General features: G+C 40.6%; 1 protein-coding gene across 1 annotated transcript in view; it reads left to right on the top strand.

The window, feature by feature from the left end:
- Nucleotides 1–18231, top strand: part of AFF2 (AF4/FMR2 family, member 2) — a gene marked incomplete at its 5' end in the record, with an annotated part of 236281 nt that overhangs the window by 206550 nt on the left and 11500 nt on the right. The window contains 5 exons of the mRNA XM_010023482.1: nt 5485–5647; nt 6177–7196; nt 9281–9405; nt 15409–15643; nt 17571–17710. Of these exons, the coding sequence (XP_010021784.1) occupies nt 5485–5647; nt 6177–7196; nt 9281–9405; nt 15409–15643; nt 17571–17710 (1683 nt within the window). The remainder of the gene's footprint in view (nt 1–5484; nt 5648–6176; nt 7197–9280; nt 9406–15408; nt 15644–17570; nt 17711–18231) is intronic.

Consider the following 18231-nt stretch of genomic DNA (forward strand, 5'->3'; position numbering starts at 1 on the left):
GTATTTTCTTCTAAGACACAAAGCAAAATTCATCCAAGTCCCAGTCCAATGCCTCCATGGGAAGATCAACCACTCTGTCAAGTCTGGAGTCACTTTTCCAGCATAGACTTTCTCCTTTACAGATTTCATTGATTGAATTTTCCCTAAAAATAGGCCTGTGCAGTAAAGCAACCTTTGTAGAGTGCTGCTTCATGTGGAAATACATTGCCAGCATTGATACACTGTTGACACACTGGTCAGTTCCCATCTACAATTTCCCACTGCCCAGCAGCGCTCTGCTTTCTCAAAGTTTACATTTTGATTTCTGGGTAGAGCAATGGAACAAGTGGGCAATTCATCGTTACCCTAAAAAGGAAGGGTTGGAATGAATAAAGCTATTGTTGGAAGGCACCATCTATTTGCCAAATTCTCTTCACAGCAATTAACATGACTACATCAGATTGGTGAAAAGTTCAGGGAGATAGCTAAGGAATTTTTGTTCCTTGGTGAGTTTTACTGCAGTAGGCTGAATTACACAACTTTTCTTTATATGTGTATTTACAGGGTAAAAGGCTTATTCTTTTTCTTATTAGAAGTTAATGAGTTTTAGTATTTTACATTATCTTTGTTGTTACTACCAGGTTTAATCTTGAAAATAAGTTACTACAACCGAATAAATGATGTGTTGAAAATAATGTAATAGCCTAGATGACAACCAGAAAGTGTACGCTGCATGTTGGGCCTCCAGTTCTCTAGGCAGCATAATAATCCAAACATATAATAATGCAATGTCTACTTTAACTGGCTTTGGAAAAATAACCCATGAGTTTAAAACCAGACAAGCCTCAGGGTCCCATTTAAATTTAGGCAGCTCACCTGTACCAGTGAACGGCGGTAAAAACACGATGGTTGGTGTGTGATGAGCTTGATGCAGTTCCTTACTAGGAGCCACCAGCAGACACCTGCAAGCCTCAGCTGCTCTGTAGTTAAGCCTTAGCTCAACAAGTGCTGAAAAACACTGGCAGGCACTGTTGATACTGGTGTTTGTTCTCTCTTTCAAGACATTTCTCACTTCATCTTTGCGCCCATGCTGTACACAGTCATGCTACCAGGCAGCAAGGGACAGGGGAAGTGCTGTGTGCTGCAAAAGCAGGAGGGAGATAGGTGAAAGTACTGCAGAACAGCTTCCTTCCAAATTGCTTCCGGACGTGCAGGTATCTTTCTGTCTGCTTCATTGTTTGATAGCAGGGAGGAGACCAGCTTACCAACCTGCAGGCTACTAGAGACATCATCATGATGGCCTTTGCAAAAGGAGGTCTGTGTTTGCTCTACCTACAGTGTGGGTGTCACTCCAGTGTCCCTCATCTCCATGGCACTGGAGAAGCTGCTCTGGAGAGGGGTACGCAGATGCTGGTCCATCTGGCATGAGTGATGGGAATCCATGCTGCCAAGTCACGGGTGTATTTTTCCTTCCAGATGGGGCTCTGGGTCAGGGCAGACCCTGTCTGACTGCCCTGCAGGTTTCACCTCAACTGCTGAGCACAGGGCTTGGAAAATGGGGAGAACAACAGGGCAGGAAACTGATGTTTCCATTAACTTCGGAGTGGCCTTGGGCTTAGAGAATGTGAGACACCCTTACTGAGTCTGAGGATTATTGTAATACCTCTCATGTTTGCTTTGTGTATTTGGATTGCAAGCTCTTTGGCCCAAGGACTGTGTCTCATCATGTATTTGCACAGATCCCAGCACAGCAGGTCACTGGTCTCAGTAGGGGCCTCCAATCTCAAGTGATAATAATGAACTGGCTTTCTTCTAAGTGTTATTTACCCAAACAATACTCTGTTCCATTGTGGAGAATTGGTTTTATTAATTTTTATTTTTTTTTCCTTTCAAATGAAATAAAAACATTGTCCACCCAAACACTGAGGAACGACATGAGTGCTCATCTCCTGCTGGGAAATCAGAATTCAAGAGTTTCAAATACCAGTGCTTCCTGCGCCCTTTAGTCACTCTGGGGACTTGTATCTGGTGATAAAATGCTTTAAATCCATTTTAAACCTTGTCCAGGCTGGCATTCCTTGGCTGGATCTTAGCAACACAACAAAGCTTCCTTTGAAAGTCTCTTAGAGAGGCAACCCCCAGTTCATGTAGTTGATATTTATGTGAAGAAGTCCAATTTACTTGTATATCAGCTGCTTGAATGCACATTTTCAGAATCTATCCCAGCATCTTTTAAAACATGTGCTTTAACTTTAAACCTGAAGAAGTCTTTGGGAAAAGTGCAAACCAACCTGTTGTTTTGAACTTAAAGATCTATTTTATGTAAGGAAAAGACCCCAGAAGACATCCCAGAATCTCTCTGCTACACTCGTTTTATTGGAAGCAAAGATGATTTTTTTTCATGCCCTTGTATGTGAAAGGTCTGTACATTTTCTTCTGTTCTGCTGAACAGCATTACTAGGAGTTGGTTGTGCATGTACCTATATGCAAGATCTCTCTTAAGTATGGGAAGATGCTAGGAAAGGCATTTCGGATCTTATCTGATTGTTTTGCAAACATACAGAGTTACTCTCAACCCAAACTATATGATGAAAAGTGAATGCTTCTACTTTAAAAACGTATATCCGCAATGATGCTTTCAGCATGAAACCACCAGGGCATAATTTTATTATCCCAGATGAAAGACAAATATGACCTCATTGTGTTTTGTATGAAAAACATTATTTTGAGTCTATCTGGTTCCTGCAAGCTTGCTGAGCTGTGTTATTCAGTAATGTTTGGCATATGATAATTTTCTAAGGCTAGTGTGCAGAAAGAAAGAAAATAAGGCCGGGTTGGAGCTACCATCTGTTTCCATGGGGTTTTTTTCTTGCCCTTTGAGTTGTCAGACAGTTGCAGTCTGCTACAGTACAACTCCAGTTGTTCTGTGTAAGCGCATCCCAGCTACAGTATCATTTCTCTTCCAGAGTGCTAAAAGATGTAGGTTGTGTTTAAAGGCTGGAAATGTCTGGCCTTACCTGCTGGGACGCTGGCTTTTCCTTCTTTGATGTATCATAAGAGGTGCTATTCTTTACGTCAGTTATCTTAATGAGAGCAAACTTGCCAGCACTGACAACAGAGCATTTTCTTAGGCAGATCTGCACAAATGTGTGAGCAGCCTCACACACATCCTTCTGTGGGGGGGTTACCTGGGCATAAACCACCCCCAGCAAAGATTTTTGTCACTGCACGAGTCTGGTGCAGGTTTATGTGCCCAGCTACAAAGATGCTTCAACTCTGTGCAGGAACCAGGCTCATCATCCCTGCATCTTCACAGCCAGCTCCCTACTAGGGTAGTGGGAACTGGAGTTTCCAGCAAGGGTGAAGCATTAATATTGCCTTGTTCACTTCTAGTTTAGGGTGAAAACAGATGAAGCTCACAGACTTAGGGAAAAAGTAATTTCTAAATTGCAACTTCATCATTCTGATAATTCTGTAAGTAACATTTTTTTCAAGGCTGATGTTTCATTTTGGTATTTTAGACTGGAATTGCCACATTTGCCTCCTCAGCTTTGGAACCCTTGAAGTTTTTTCTATTTTTTTTTCTTATTGTTTCTTCTTGGAAACAGTTGTAATGAAGTAGGAAAACTCAGTTTTCATCTACTTTAAGTGTTTTCCAAATAGAAAATATAAGGCCAAAATCACAAGATATTGAAATGAAAGGCAAACACCCCTACAAACACATTCACTTGGTTTCCTTCTTCACTGAAAAAAGAAAAGAAAAAAATAAGTCTTCTGCTACACTTGAGCTTCATGGAAAAGGAGGGATAAAGAAAGAAAAACAAATGTGCAAATAGTCTCTAAAATAATGACATTAAGTATGAAGTGTAAGATTTACCTTTTAATTCAGCAGTGATTCGTTCTCCATTATAGTTTTGGAAATGCCAGTATTTTTAAAAGCATCTGTTTGATTTACCTGTTACTTCCAATTGAAATTTGTAAAGTAGCTCTACTTGAATCAGTTGTGTGAAGAGCCTCTAGAAGAAGGGGGTGGGGGGTGGGTGCACTTAATGAGCAACAAAGTTAGTGATCTGTAGGAATTACCCAAGTGAGTAATTTTGTTTCATTAGTGCACCCTAAAGCACCAAGCTGTTCTGTCAATGGGCACTGCAGGGCCATTGCAATGCACAAAGAGACAGTTATGTTACCAACCGCGGTGTAAGGGATAGGTTTACCAACAAGGAGGGAGAGAGAAAATAGCTTAGCATAAGAAGAAAATTAAAGACTATCTATTATTGTCACGGAAGCCAATGGCAATACTTGTAAAAACTCTAGCTGAGCAGGTCACACGTATTTTTTCTGGCTTTTCCAACTTCCCATTTCTTGGTTAGTGTGGTTGTTTAGGAGGGCATCTTGATGCACATAGCATTTCAGTTTGAAAGGGGAAGGAGGGCATGTACCTGGCTTACTTGAATCATTCTTGGAGGAAAGTAGAAAAGCAGATGGCAGGAATGAAGGCAAAGCTGTATTACAACTTCTAGGCGTCTCAGAATCGCTCAATATGGGACACACACAGCGTATGATATATTAAGGTGAAGTATTGAATATCCATAAAGGCGTGCTAGCAAGCGGTGTCAATTTTCAAACACTTTGCTTTGTCAGCTTCACAAATTTAAAATCAATCATCAAAAAGTCTCTGAATAGATCAGCTGAAGAGACATAAAACCTTATGGTTATCTCCCTGAGAAAAAAGTTGAAATTAAAGATGAGTTTATAAAGACTCAGACTGGCAGAATCTGTAGTGCTTAAAACTGGGGTCATCCAACCTCTCAGTTTAGAAATAAATGCTGAGGAAAGACAATGACACCCAGTGCATTGCTAATAAATACATCCTGGAGGACAGTTGAACATGCAGAAAAATAGATTTCACAGAGAGGCTTATTTTCAGCATGAATGCCATTTTATCACTGCATTATCATAAACATGAGAGAAAAAACAGCTATAAATAAAAAATTCTTGGGCAGTCCCTGCAGTCTTGTCAAAAATACGTAGTTTTTGTATGCCGCAGTGTAAAAGTATTCATTAAAATTAATTTTTAAAATGCCCCATCCAATATTAGTTGCCTGATGTCCTTCCTTTGATCATAAATTATAAATGAACCAGCAAAAAATGAAGGAACCATGATTCCATTAATGAATTATTTAAGTGTGATTGTTAGTATTTGCAATCATTGGGCTAATAAGCTCAGGCTTGTGACACTGAAGCGTTTCTCATTTAAGGGTGATGATGATGGTGATGTGATTAACACCATTATCAGCATGTCCCATGAAGCAGAAACCCAACGGGCTCCTTTGGTGGCCATGCAGTGGCACAGCCGCTGGAGCTTTCACTGGGTCTGTACTGCAGGAGGGCGAGTTGACTCAGAGGAAAGTCGGTGTGAACTGGCTTCACTGGGTGGCTCCCCCCAAGGCAACACTCTGAAAAAGACAAGCAGCATACTGACACAAGAGGCTCTTCTCCCCACAGCAGCCTGCCCGTGCCAGCAGCACACGCAACTGGCTTAGCCCATTCCAGCGGCGGCTCTGGGAGCTCCAGCGAGTCCGAGAGCAGCTCCGAGTCCGACTCTGACAGCGAGAGCAGCTCCAGTGACAGCGAGTGCAACGAGGAGTCACGCAGTGCCACGCCAGAGGTAAAGCCACACTCAGCTCCTCCCCAGTGGGTGTTTGGAAGGGGAAGCATGGAAGAGAGTGAAATCCCGCTCCGTTGTAGGAGATGTTGGAGTTCTGTGCTGTTTGATGCTGTTGACTTTTTTCTCACTTCACAGTTTTACACGTATGACCCACATACTCATTCTAGCTTTTGGAAGAATCATTCTGGCCTACATTTGAATGGTTTGAAAGAAGTATTTAGATTTTTTCCAGTAGCTAGAGAAGATTTTATTGACACAGTATTCAGCTGGGACTAAGGGAAGGCAACATGACAAAAGTATGTCTTCAGGGACCAGCTAAACTTTTTAGTTATATTAAATTTCTCCAGGGCCACATTGTAAACCAGATAAGGAAGCCTAATTAACCATAAATACTCCATAAATACTCCCGTAAAACTAGCAGTCACCACTAGTTGACTGAAATAAAATGGTACGTTAAAAACATACTCTTTCAAAGGCAAAAGCATTGCTTCTGTGTGAGATTTGTTCCTTGTCGTTATTCCATCTGCAGCCTGAACCCCCCTCAACAAACAAATGGCAGCTGGATAAATGGCTAAATAAAGTGAACCCCCACAACAAGACCATCATCAACAATCAAAATGAGCCTCACAGCGAGACCAGCTCCCAGCCCCAGAGCAACCAGCAGGCCGAAGGGCCTAACAAAGGGAAACTCAACAGCAGCCTGCCCCCGACTGATTCCAAAGACCGGGCGATCCTTAGTCCCATCCGAGAGAAAGCCAAACCACGGGTTGCCCAGAAAACCCCAGAGGCAAAAAGCTCCAAGCAGAAGTCACCAGCTCATAATGAGCCAACTTCACAAAGGACTACTGGGAAAAAGCAACCCAAAAAGGTAGAAAGGACTTCCAGTGTAGAAGAGTATAACTGGCCCAAACCAAATAATACCAGCAACACTCCCAAAGAAAAAGACACACAGGAACCCCCCGAGCAGCCAAAGGTTCGAACTAAAGCAGCAGTTGGGAAGACCGCTCCAAGGAAAGAACCACGAACTAGCACAGGTCTCACTTCAGAGAAGAAGAAGTACAGAGGCCCCAGCAAAATTGTCCCCAAATCCCGGGAATTCATTGAAACGGATTCGTCTACTTCTGACTCAAACACTGACCAGGAGGAGAGCTTGCAGGCTAAGGTACTGCCGGCTTGCCCTGGCTCTGCCAATGGTGTCAAAGCAAAGGACTCTGGCAGTAACATCCTCAGCGTAAGTAGTTTAACTAGCAATGGCAGCAACACATCCATTGACCAGACCAGCAATGACCTGGAGGAGCAGCTCTTTTCTCCTATTCCAATCGTACAAAACGAACTTCTGTCCCCACTGAGAGAATATGAAGAACTCAAATCTCTGTGGGTGAAAATAGACCTTAGTTTACTCTCTAGAATACCTGGACAAGAGCCTTTTGAGACCACGTCTGTGAAAAGTGAACCAAGAGAGGCAAATGTGAAACACAGGCGACCATCTCGAGAGTCCCCTACCCCAGCAGCTGAAAAACCACCCACAAAATCCAAAAGGAAACACAAGGTAAGTAATTTTCATTGTCTGGAGAAAAACACTGAGTTTGCATCCTTGATGTCAGGATTGCTGTCAGTGATTCCTCACTGCACCTGCAGCAGGGCTGTAAGGAGGCCTCATAACACTGAGGCTTTATTGTTTTTACAAAGAACATACATTTACAAGTTCATTACTGCAAATTAACATCAGAACCAGTAAAAACCAAACTCCAGCTGACAAAATCAATGAACAATGTATTTTTTTGACATTCGTCTTACAGGCTTTTTCACTGTATTTGCTCACTTACCCACTAATTTCCAGTGTTCTGTAGTCAGCAGAAGGATTCCCAATGATGAGTTCGTAGTACTGTGGGGTTCACCCACACTCAGAAAATGTGACTTCTGTTTGGAAGGCAGGGTTTTATTGTCTGCAGAATTAAGGCATTTTCACCACTGGCTTAAATAGCTTCATTAAAGTCAATGGAATGGTACTTGCTTATGCTCCTGGTGAATTTAGTCTTTGTATTGCTTTGTTGTATAAACAAATGTGATTCATAGAAATATCATTTGCTTAACTAGCTGCTTTCTCTACACAGCTACCTGAAAAAGCAAATATATTTTGACTTAAGGCGTTACATTTTATCATGTGTTTTATGTTATTCATGCCCAAGGTTATCCCATCTTGTGGGATATGACAGTGCACTTCAAACTAAATGTGTTTTCAGAAAAAAAATGAAGTTTTATATTAAGAATGAATTTTTGTAGTCAGTTTTCCCAGCTGGAATGGTTGTGCTCTGGTCTGTCTCTGAGAAGTCATCATAACATGAGGGTTTTTATTCCCCAGATTTTATAAATGATTGTGAATGTGTCTTCAGCTGTCTGTTCTAGTGGACTTCTTGAAACCCTGAGTTTGAGCAGTCCAGTGGTACGAGAGAGTTAACTAAATAAAGACAGACAATGCCAGGCAGATACAGGGTCTGCACCCCTGCCTACATGAGTCACTGCTCTGGCTCCTTCCCTGTTGAATTAAGTGGAAATAATCACATGAATAAACTCAGCAGGTTTTTACTCAGTTTATATTCTAGCTATACACTAAAGGCAGCGATGTAAGAAAGAAGGAGGAAAGAAGAGGAAAGGGATGTATAAATGTCCATGCTTACATGTATGTATAAGTACACCAGGGTGCATACTAATTATACAAAAAATCTTCTTGCTAGGTACCTTAGTGGAGTGTCAGTATGATGGAGACGGAATCTCGGCTAGTACGGGCAACTAAACTGAGGACTCCCAGGAAAAATAAAAGGGGGGAGGGGGAACATGGTCATGAAAGATGGAACCTCATAATTTGAATCAGAAAGTAAACATATGAGGAGTCTCCTTCTGAGACTGTGCAAACATAAGCTACACTCTGGAACAGCCTATTCAGTTGCTGTATGATTGTTCCCAAGGGGAAACAAGCCAATTAGGATGACTTGAGGGTACATCAACAGTTAAAACAGGGTAGGGAGAGCCTGATTTCTGTTTCTAAATCATGCCATTAAAAGATTTATTTTAACCATCTACTAGAGGGCTCAAAGGCTGATAGGAAGGTTCCAGTGACAGAGCAATAATCAGCTTTGCTTGTATCATCCTAGTTCAGGCACAAAAGTCATGCATCAGGGAATCTTTCAAAGCAAATTTTAAACCAGCTATCGTTAATGACTACCCCAGCTCAGTCCTCTAGTCTTCTAGTCCTGTGAGGAATACTTACTCAGGGAAGTTCTCCCATCAACTTCTATTAATTCAATGAGTGAAAGCTATTTACTTCAGTAGGATTTGGTGCTATCACGTCATTCCATCTGAAATATTAATTACATTCCAGTGCACTACAGAAGATAACTACAGCACATGAGGTGTTTTGTTGCCTGATTATCTGGCTATGTCACTTGTTATATAAGTTCATGTCATGTGTTTGGAGCACATTTAGCCCTGATTTCAGGTGACCTTCACTTCTCTTAGACCAGTATTTTAACTGCTGCTACTGTAAAGGAAATACACAGAGATTCCTGAGCTCCTCTTCATAGCAAGTGAAACTGTGCACACTCCATCTTTCAAACTCTACCCTTTTCATTAAAGCAGACAGAAAGCCTGGATACCTTTGTTGAAAGCAAGAAGCCACGCCTGGAGGACTCTTCAGCTTCATGCCTACTCCCACCTTGTATCTCTCCAATACCGAATCACAGATTAACCAGCACTAAAGAGTAAGTTGGGTTTTCTTTACGAATAACATTCATGAGGGATTTTGTGGTACTGTTCTACAAATGTCTTTGCTGTAGAGCCAGATGGGGTTTACAGCCCATAAGCGTAAGTGACCCGGCATTGCTATTCCTGTCATTCAGGAAGAGGAACCACATGGTTTTAGATGAGATTCATTCATCCATCCTTCTGATGGACTGCAGGCATTCAGGATGGCACCGCAATCCTGGTGTGCTCTTTTACCCCCATACTATGTCTTTTCAATGTTCTTTATTGCCCCCATCATCCTTAACCTCTATGGCCAGAGAATCCTACTAAAAGTAGGCTTTATTTGATTGCCTGGAATTTATTTTTTTTTAATTGTTTTCGTAAGAGATGGTTCTCATTTTTCTTGAACTAAATAGTGACTTTGCCGGTCACTTCAGTGGCTCTTACTCTTTTAACTCTGTGTACAGCAATGCCAGGGGTGACCAACCTAAATGTTTCAGACATACGTTCTTCGTAGTTCAGCAGACATGTAATCAAATACTTTGTGCCTTTCAGAATGTTTTTGAGAGATGGCTGTAATGCTTGAGCAAACAGGTGTCACATAAATAATGATTCTGATTAGTATAATCACAAGATTAACATTCTATAAATAACCAAAGAGTTCAATTCCCTTCTGTCATCAATTTTGGGCTTTTACAGTTTTGAGACAAGGCATTTTTTTCTGCTAGGACAAGCAAGGATCAAACCCTCAATGTGCTTCTGAAAACAATTTGAGTGTAGTAGTATTTAAATTTAGATAAAGTTCAAAGGTTGTTTATGAAATAGCATACAAATTTTAAAACCCATAAAGAAGGTTGATTATAATTTTATTTATCATAGTGTATAAATACCAAGGACTAACTTAAGTCCTTGAACTAAGCCCTCTTTTTACCACGGAGAAAGTCTGTTGGAGTCTGGAAAAGGCAGATGAGTAGAAAGTTACAATGTGTTCTGTAACATGTTGCACGTTTGATAAACATCATGATGGGTGTTGCCTGATTGTCATTGCTAGAAATACAATAAGCAGAGATATATTGCAGAGGAAATCAAGGATTATCCATCCCCAACACCTCCACAATCCATTAAAAACATCCTTCTATTCTTGTCGCCAGCAAGCCCTAAGGATCCACCCCCAACCTGATGTTTCTTAATTTGAGCTTGTTTTCCAGGTCATTAATTTGATTCCTTGGAGCTTTCAAGCCTTTGGTATTCTCTGTTAAAATATAATTGTGTCCATCAATAGTTGTTTCCATATGCCAGCTTTTCCTCTTGTCTGCCTCAAGTTTTTAAACAAAATTTGCCAACTTCTTTTCCACTGCAGTGATTGAGCCCTGGATCACACTGCATTTGTTATTAGTGTTTTCTGAGTTCACTTGAAACAAATGCAGTATTGTTTGATAATTCAGGTCTTCAACTCCCAGAGACGTGCAGCTGAATATAGATCAATATATTTCCCAGAAGATTAGGGAGCTGGCTGAACTGTGTGGCAACAAATTTCTGGAGAGCCCCAGATTGTTTTTAAGTAGTCAGGAGTGGTTCTGTTCCTCAGAGGGTTTAGGTAGATTTTTAAGGGGAGGCAGAAGAAAGGGGAAGCTCAAAGTACACTCTTCAAGGGCATGGGGGAAAATAACACTTCAGTGGTAAGAGGTTGAAAGACAGGCTTTGCCATTTACTCCTTTATTCCTGAAGGTTTTACATTTCTTTCAGAACTCCTAAATCTCTATGTAAGAACTCTGAGAAATGAGGGTGATTCAGCCACAGTTGTGATGGTGATGGCCATCCATTAAGAAGATGGTATGTCCTCTGGTGGATGTTCCCACCTGGGAGGAACCTTAAGTCTCTCCTATTAGAACTTGTTAACCAAGTTCCCTCAGGCAGCCTTCAGAGACTTTCATTGGGGTTTTTATAGATACAAGAGTCTTTTGACCAGAAGACTCTGATCTCTAAGCTGAAATTTGGAGGCATTCAGGAGTCTGGAGGAATGGTTGAAAGGCAGTCCCCCTTCCCCGTGCCTCTGCAGCTCTCGCTTGGCTCCTTGTCCATGGTTTAGACATTTGAATACATTTTCTCATAATCTTTCCCAAAATATATGTGTTCAATAAAGCAAGCAAAGATGCAAAATTATTTTTTAAAGGGTAACATGTCTAATATGGACAGTTATATACGTAATTTCCACAAGTTTCTATGACTACACGTACAGTTTGAGTGTAGAAGTTTCAAATGGTCAATTATGAACTTAAAAGCTGTTCACACAACCTAAGAGCTGGTTTGTATAATGTGGTCATTGCATAAGCAACTGGTTATCTCTCTGTTCCTTCCCTCACACACTCTGGGGCTGATGCCTTTTCCCAAATCTGACATGACACTTAAAATGTAATTATTCAAACAAACGCTACTGTATTTTCCTTATTTCTGATATTTCATAGCAAGTGAAGGAATAGATGACACTGTGTTTTATCCAAGTAGTTCAAGCTGAAACACTGCTGTGAAGCTGGACTTTGGTCAGCTCAGCTGCCCACCTTGCAGCAGAGGATTATTTATTTATTTACCTGCTCGCCAGAGCAATTTTAATTCAAGCATTAATTGTATGTGCTGCTGAATACCTTTTATATTTGAATACCTGATTGGTAGAGCCAGTCCCGACCACTGCTGGCCAGTGTTTGGCAGTTTGTAACAACGCAGAGAGTTATTTGCTGTTGCAGAATGTCTGAATTTCAACCTGGGCTCATACCAGTGAAACATGTTTGCCGTCCAGCAGGAACACTGGAAATCAATCTGAGGCAGGCATTTCAGCCTGGTTTTCAAGATGTCTTATTCCCTTTTGTTTGACCTGTAGTTAAAGATGCACCTATACTTGGCAGTGTGTATTTACCAATCCCTTGGGTAGTCACAACTTCCTATACGCGGCATTTCATTGCGGACAGGGAGAATAGAGGCAAAGGAAAACCAAGTGATTGGTACGGAAAATGGTTTTGTGTCACTAGTAGGCCAGAGATACCACTGCATAACACAAGGAGTGGATAAAGAAAGGGCAAAGAAAGGCAGCTTGAAATGTGAGAGTAGATGGGAATTCTCTCTCCTTCATGCAGTGACCTCTGGTTGCCTGCTTTCTTGCTTTCTGCCCCAAAAGAAACCAGGTTGGGGAAAAAAAAAAACAAATGGGGATCCTTCTTGGTTAATTGGCCTTTTCAGTCACAAACATTAAGCCCTGCAGCCACAAGACCATCAGTTCTGCTTGTATGTTTTACTTAAACTTTTATTGTGTTTCTCCCTAGATTTTAAATATAGTTTAACTAACAATCATGTCAGCAAATTAAACCATTGAGTCTTGGTAATTATTGCAATAAATTCATTCAAAATTAGTGATTACTGCAATCAAAGACCAGTTTCTTAGGCCATTAACAGCCCAAAGCAAAGTGACAATCTGGTTTACTGCTGGTAACAACCTATTTCATGGAGGTTATTGTTAACATAAATGCTTTGGCATAAATATTAGGGAGGTAACATTGCTAAATAAATCATCAGCTTCCTTCGAAAACTCATAGGTTTAAGTGGGCAACAGGGGAAAAAAAAGAAAAGAAAAAAACCCAAAACAAATAGAATTGTAACCATAAAGTTTTGGGATTTTGAGTTATATAGAAAAAAAATACCCTCAAGTTCATTTTCCTTTGTGTTTAAGTCTTCCCACCCACAGAATGACTTGTGTGCCAGTGCTGTGGAGCTGCATCTGTATTGTGGTTTCCCCTATCTCATATTTAAGCCCAGAAATGGAGAGAACTGGTGAAGTTTTAAGGCACCTACAACCACCTTAAGTTTGTCTGATAATACTCCCTAATGCCTCCACTTCTGTGTAGCAGCTGAGGAATGTTGCTTTATATGTGCCTTAAATTTCTCCATGCAGTTGTAGACTGTCTGCAAGCAACGGAGTCCTGCATTAGCCCTGGAAATATCCATGAGTGTGCTGAGGAACCTCACTAGTGGTGCAGGGTCAGATCCTGAAGGGCTCTTGGCCAATGGCTCAAGTTTTTCTTCACATGTTTTTGAGATCTGCCAGATGTGGTTGCTCTTACCTTTGCAAAGCTGTACCAGGGAGAAAGAAGACCTCCACACACCTCCGTGCACAGGGGCATGGAGAACCGCTTTGCTCTCTGCTCCCACTCATACGTGCATGTTCAGTATTCCCTGCATAGGACACTCACTTGGGAGGCAGTGGGTTTGGATCCTGCTCCTGGGTATTTCATTAACTGTGTCTGCTTTGCCTCTGTACAATCCAGTAAAACATGCATGCTTTCTTGGGACAGTGCTTGCCCTCCTTTGGAAAACTTTCCTCCAGAAGAAGTTCAGAGTGTTATTGTGCTATGGCTGTGATAACTTGTCTGAGTTCCAAAATGCCCTTTGGGGGTCAGAAAGCTAACAGGGGGGGCTGTGAGTGAGAACTTTTTGGAGGACATGTTGCAGGACCACATGTGCATAAAATCAGTCTCCTCAAAGAACTGCCGGTCTCTTCCAACCTGGTTGCTTTCCTTTGATTAGGCCCATGTGTTTTCTGAGCAGGACAGGATTCATACCAGTCCTGCTGTAAGGCAACATGAATTTCTGTGCTTATTTGATTCCTTTAGTCTGAAGTTCTTTAATATCAGAGTTTCAAATCAGATACTTTTAACTCTGCTTCACTCGAATTAAAATAGTTTTGAGTAGAAGACCTATAAGACCTGAAACATGACGAGCTTGTGTGATTTTACAGATAAGCTAAAATATTCTTCTATCACCAGGTTTTGTATCATATTTTTATATTCCCCAAAGTAGGGGAATGACCAAAGCAGGTGTGGATCCTGATACTGTTAGTGAAACTGCAAAAGAGGCCAGGCTGCAATGAGAGAGAGCTCCAGAATGAGGAGCAAGGAAACTTGACTTGCCTTCTCCTCTTTCCCTGGTTACTTTAAAGCAAAGTAGATCTATAATTCCTGACACTGACTGCAAGTGACTGGGAAGGAAACATAAATTCTTTGTGACTTAATTTGTTATTGAAATTTTGGTCAATAATCATGAAAAGTAAATGACTGTGTAGCATGATATTAGAGTCTAACAAAAAAATAAAATTCAGGTTATCTTCATTGACTGAGCTAGGACAGTACCCAAAATAAAAATCTATGAGTAGATTAACATGTTAAACAGCAGGGTGTTGGGTTCTGGTTTTATCCTCTTTGATGGATTTGAGGGGAGAAAGGTCTATAAGGTTTTTTTGGTTTTACTGTGTATCACAGCTGCTACTTCTAGCCAGTTAACAATTTCTGTACATAAAACAGACAATAGATTATCATATTACTTGAGTTTTCATGTCAAAACCACATTCATTTTCTGAATCACGTTCAATTCATCAACCAATGTTTGCTCAAGGGCTTTTGCCAGCTACAGTGTATCATTTTAATATAGTGTTGAACATTGGTTTTATTCTAGAGGTCAAATAATTATTATCTTGTTATTGTTATGGTTATCATTTTGTAGTTGTTATAAATTATATTTTTTTGTTCACATGCCATGTGCTGTTATGCTTTTTGCAGAGGTTGCTTATGTGGGCCCTAATCCACCTCTTAAGAAGATGCTTAATGTTAAAACACATAAATAGTCATATTTGATGTCAAAGGAACTAACCCCATGCATAAAACTTTCTAGCACTTTGCTGAGTCAGAACCTCTATGACCTCTTAAATGAAGACTGACTCAAATTAGCATTTAAATTGGGTGCAATTTGTACTAATGCAGTGGAAGTTGTCCTCCAAAGCAGGAGGTTTCTGCAGCCATTGAAAAGGCAGAGGTAGCTTTTCTGTTTTCCCTGCTATTCCCTTTTGACATAGTTCCTAGGACATGGGGACTGCAGGACATATTTGAGGGTAGAGCTGGCTTCTCAGTAAATATAATCTTGGTGCTATGGAGGATTAACCAAGGTTCTTGAAATGTAACTGGTTCTTATCTGTGTCCCAGGAGCAGTGGTAACTCAGTGAAAAAGGTGGCAAAGAAAAGAGAAGACAAGCTGTTCCCTCCACCGTTATCCCCACTCTTGGATGAGCCTGTGCACCGGCGGCACAGCAGTGACAACAGCTCCTTCAGCCAAGAGACCAACATCACAAACACCTCTCAGACCAGCAACTCTTCCTCCTCTGTTTCTAAACACAGAAAGAATGAAAATAAATCTTCTTCTAACCCCAAAGGAATCTGTGTAAGTAACTGACCTCAGTTGCTGGAAGTGAACAAGATAAAATTAACTCGGCTTTGTTCTGTTTGATATTTTTTCCCCCTCAGTATCTATTTTTAAATCTTATATAGCCCCACTCAAGATCAACGAAGAATGGATCTTTGCAGAGCTGGGCATAAGCAACTCAAATAGCTCAATTTTTAGGTCAGCATTAGGCATTTACTTGGCATTGTGTATGGGTCCCAGAGCCTCAGAGGAGAGCTTTGCAGCCACCAGCTAGCTGCAATTAGTCCCTTAAATCTATAGCTACAACACACACTCTTCAAAAATAAAGCTTCAAGAATTTTGGTATCCATCACTTGAATAATTTCCCCAAATTCTCAGGCAGAACTAAGTACTGTAGTTATACTGAATATTGTGGCCTAAAGTAAACAGACAATAAAAATCTAACAAAAAGCTATCTGCCCATAGCACACTCAACATGGAAATACCTTCTCTCAGGTCTGCAGGCTTCCAGCTTCCAGCAGTTAGGTTTGTTTACATCTAGTCTCCATGAATTATGTATATAAGCTTTTAGATACCATGTAAATAGTTGGGGTTTCCACCAAAAAACCCCCAACATTCTGTTAGGGCCATCTCCTGTTCGAAGTTTTTAACATACAGAATTCTTTCTTGCGCTTATCACCAGATTCAGATGATTTTTTTTACTGAAAATACATTAAAAAGAGCCAAGCCTAGAAACTGCATAGCAAATTCACTAAAAAAAAGTAAAGTTTTACGTCTGTTTGTCATCCTTTTTTAAGTTAAACAGGAAAACTTGAGGGTTTGGGCCCATTTAATAAATAGTCCTCCCTCTTGAGTTTCAAACGTATCATTTAGTATCAAACTGTATCTTAGTATCCCTGTCAAAATTAAAGGACGGGAGAAAATTCTGCCACAGTAAAGGACACACATAGCCCCGTTTTTCACAGTTCGACGCTTCGTGAGAGGTTGTTACCCTGCACTGTAATAGTAAAACTCACGACTTGCATTGGATCATAGGTGACAAATCACTTCACCTTATTCATTCATCCCTGTTGCTTTCTGATATCATTGTGTCACTTCAAGCTGCGAGACTAATACACATGCCTTCAACTGAAATCAATGCCAGAATGAACTGCATATGTCAGCAAATAAACAATGCTATGTAAACAGCAGGGCCACTTCCTCTTGCTCCCAGCATCTCTAGTCAGATTTATCCTTGGTTTATCTATTAACCTGATACATGACATATTTGTCTTCTAAAATATGTTAGACTTCTTTTCCTAATTCATTGGTTCAGCTGTAATTTAGTTTATCTGGCTGTGGACCTAGCTTGCAAATTGCAGTTGCCTGATTTAAATGTTTCATTTATGCTTCTGGTTTTAATCAGTGCAAAGTCACGACTCTTGACTTCTGCTTTCCATTCTTCTCTCTGTTCTGTGTAGCAAGGATGAGGAAACCGCTCCTTGCTGAAATCTGAGCAGACTTTTCAGACACCTTACAGTTAGCTAATGATAATATAGAAAACGGGTTACATTATCGTGGTACTCCTTGAATGAAGCAGAGTTTGCATCCAGCCCTTCTGCACTGGATTTCCCCACCGTTGCTTTCAGCAGTGTCTCTAGTCAGTAACACTGTGGTATCTGGGCTGACTTCATCTAGGAGTGTAAGTTAATGAGTTCAGGTGATGGGTCAGAGGTAGAGTCATATTGTCTAATTAATCTAATACGCTTATTAAATTAATTAATTATAAAGGATAGAAGGGTGGTTTTGTGAGGTAACCTGGATGTAGTTGGGTATATACAAGTGCTAATTTGTGCCTTAGCCTTTTGTTTGCTTGTTTTTTTTCCTGAGTGGATGTGAGCACTTCCATTGTTGGAAGCTGTTTGCTTGAACTATGAAGAGTTAGTAACAGTCTTTTTTTCTCCAGGAGGAAGAATCTCACAATACACCAACAGCCAACCCTCTTCTTGACACCAGCCATCTAGAAACGGACATCTGGTCTGCAATGCCAACACTTTCCAATGGGAGTTCTGAGTCCAGAAGACCCAAAATAACGTTTGATGATGTGTAAGTATTATTGGCTCTCTGTGCTAGCTGTATGCGATGTAGCTGGGATTTTCATGCAAGCAGAGGTCCCAGTGAAAGAGAGTATCTTTGATTATAACACTAGCGTTGGGCATCTGTGTGGATAGTGCTGCACAAAGGCACACACAGTTTTAATCTTTACAAATGAACTGTTGTCATTGATTAATGAAGACTCCGTTGATAAATGTTTTTAGATCATGAATGTTGGTTCACGGTAATTCTTCTTCATTTTTTTTTTTTTTTAATTTGAGCTCCTCTAATGGAAACTTTTTATACTTAATTAGTTCAAAATATTTTTCCTTTTCCTCTGTTCAGCACACATTAACGGGTCCTTTGGGTGGCCAGTTTCTACAGCGTTATTTTGCATTCTGGTCACCCATCATATCTTTGCATACAGCAGCTTCAGATTAGTATCAGGTTAAGACATAGAGCTAAGTGGGTGTATATGTTGAAATTGTTCTTGGAAGCAGTCAGCAGTTTTCTCAAACAATGTTTGTCCAACT

This window comes from Nestor notabilis, unplaced genomic scaffold, assembly GCF_000696875.1.
Source record: "Nestor notabilis isolate BGI_N333 unplaced genomic scaffold, ASM69687v1 scaffold2461, whole genome shotgun sequence".
Classification (NCBI taxonomy): domain Eukaryota; kingdom Metazoa; phylum Chordata; class Aves; order Psittaciformes; family Psittacidae; genus Nestor; species Nestor notabilis.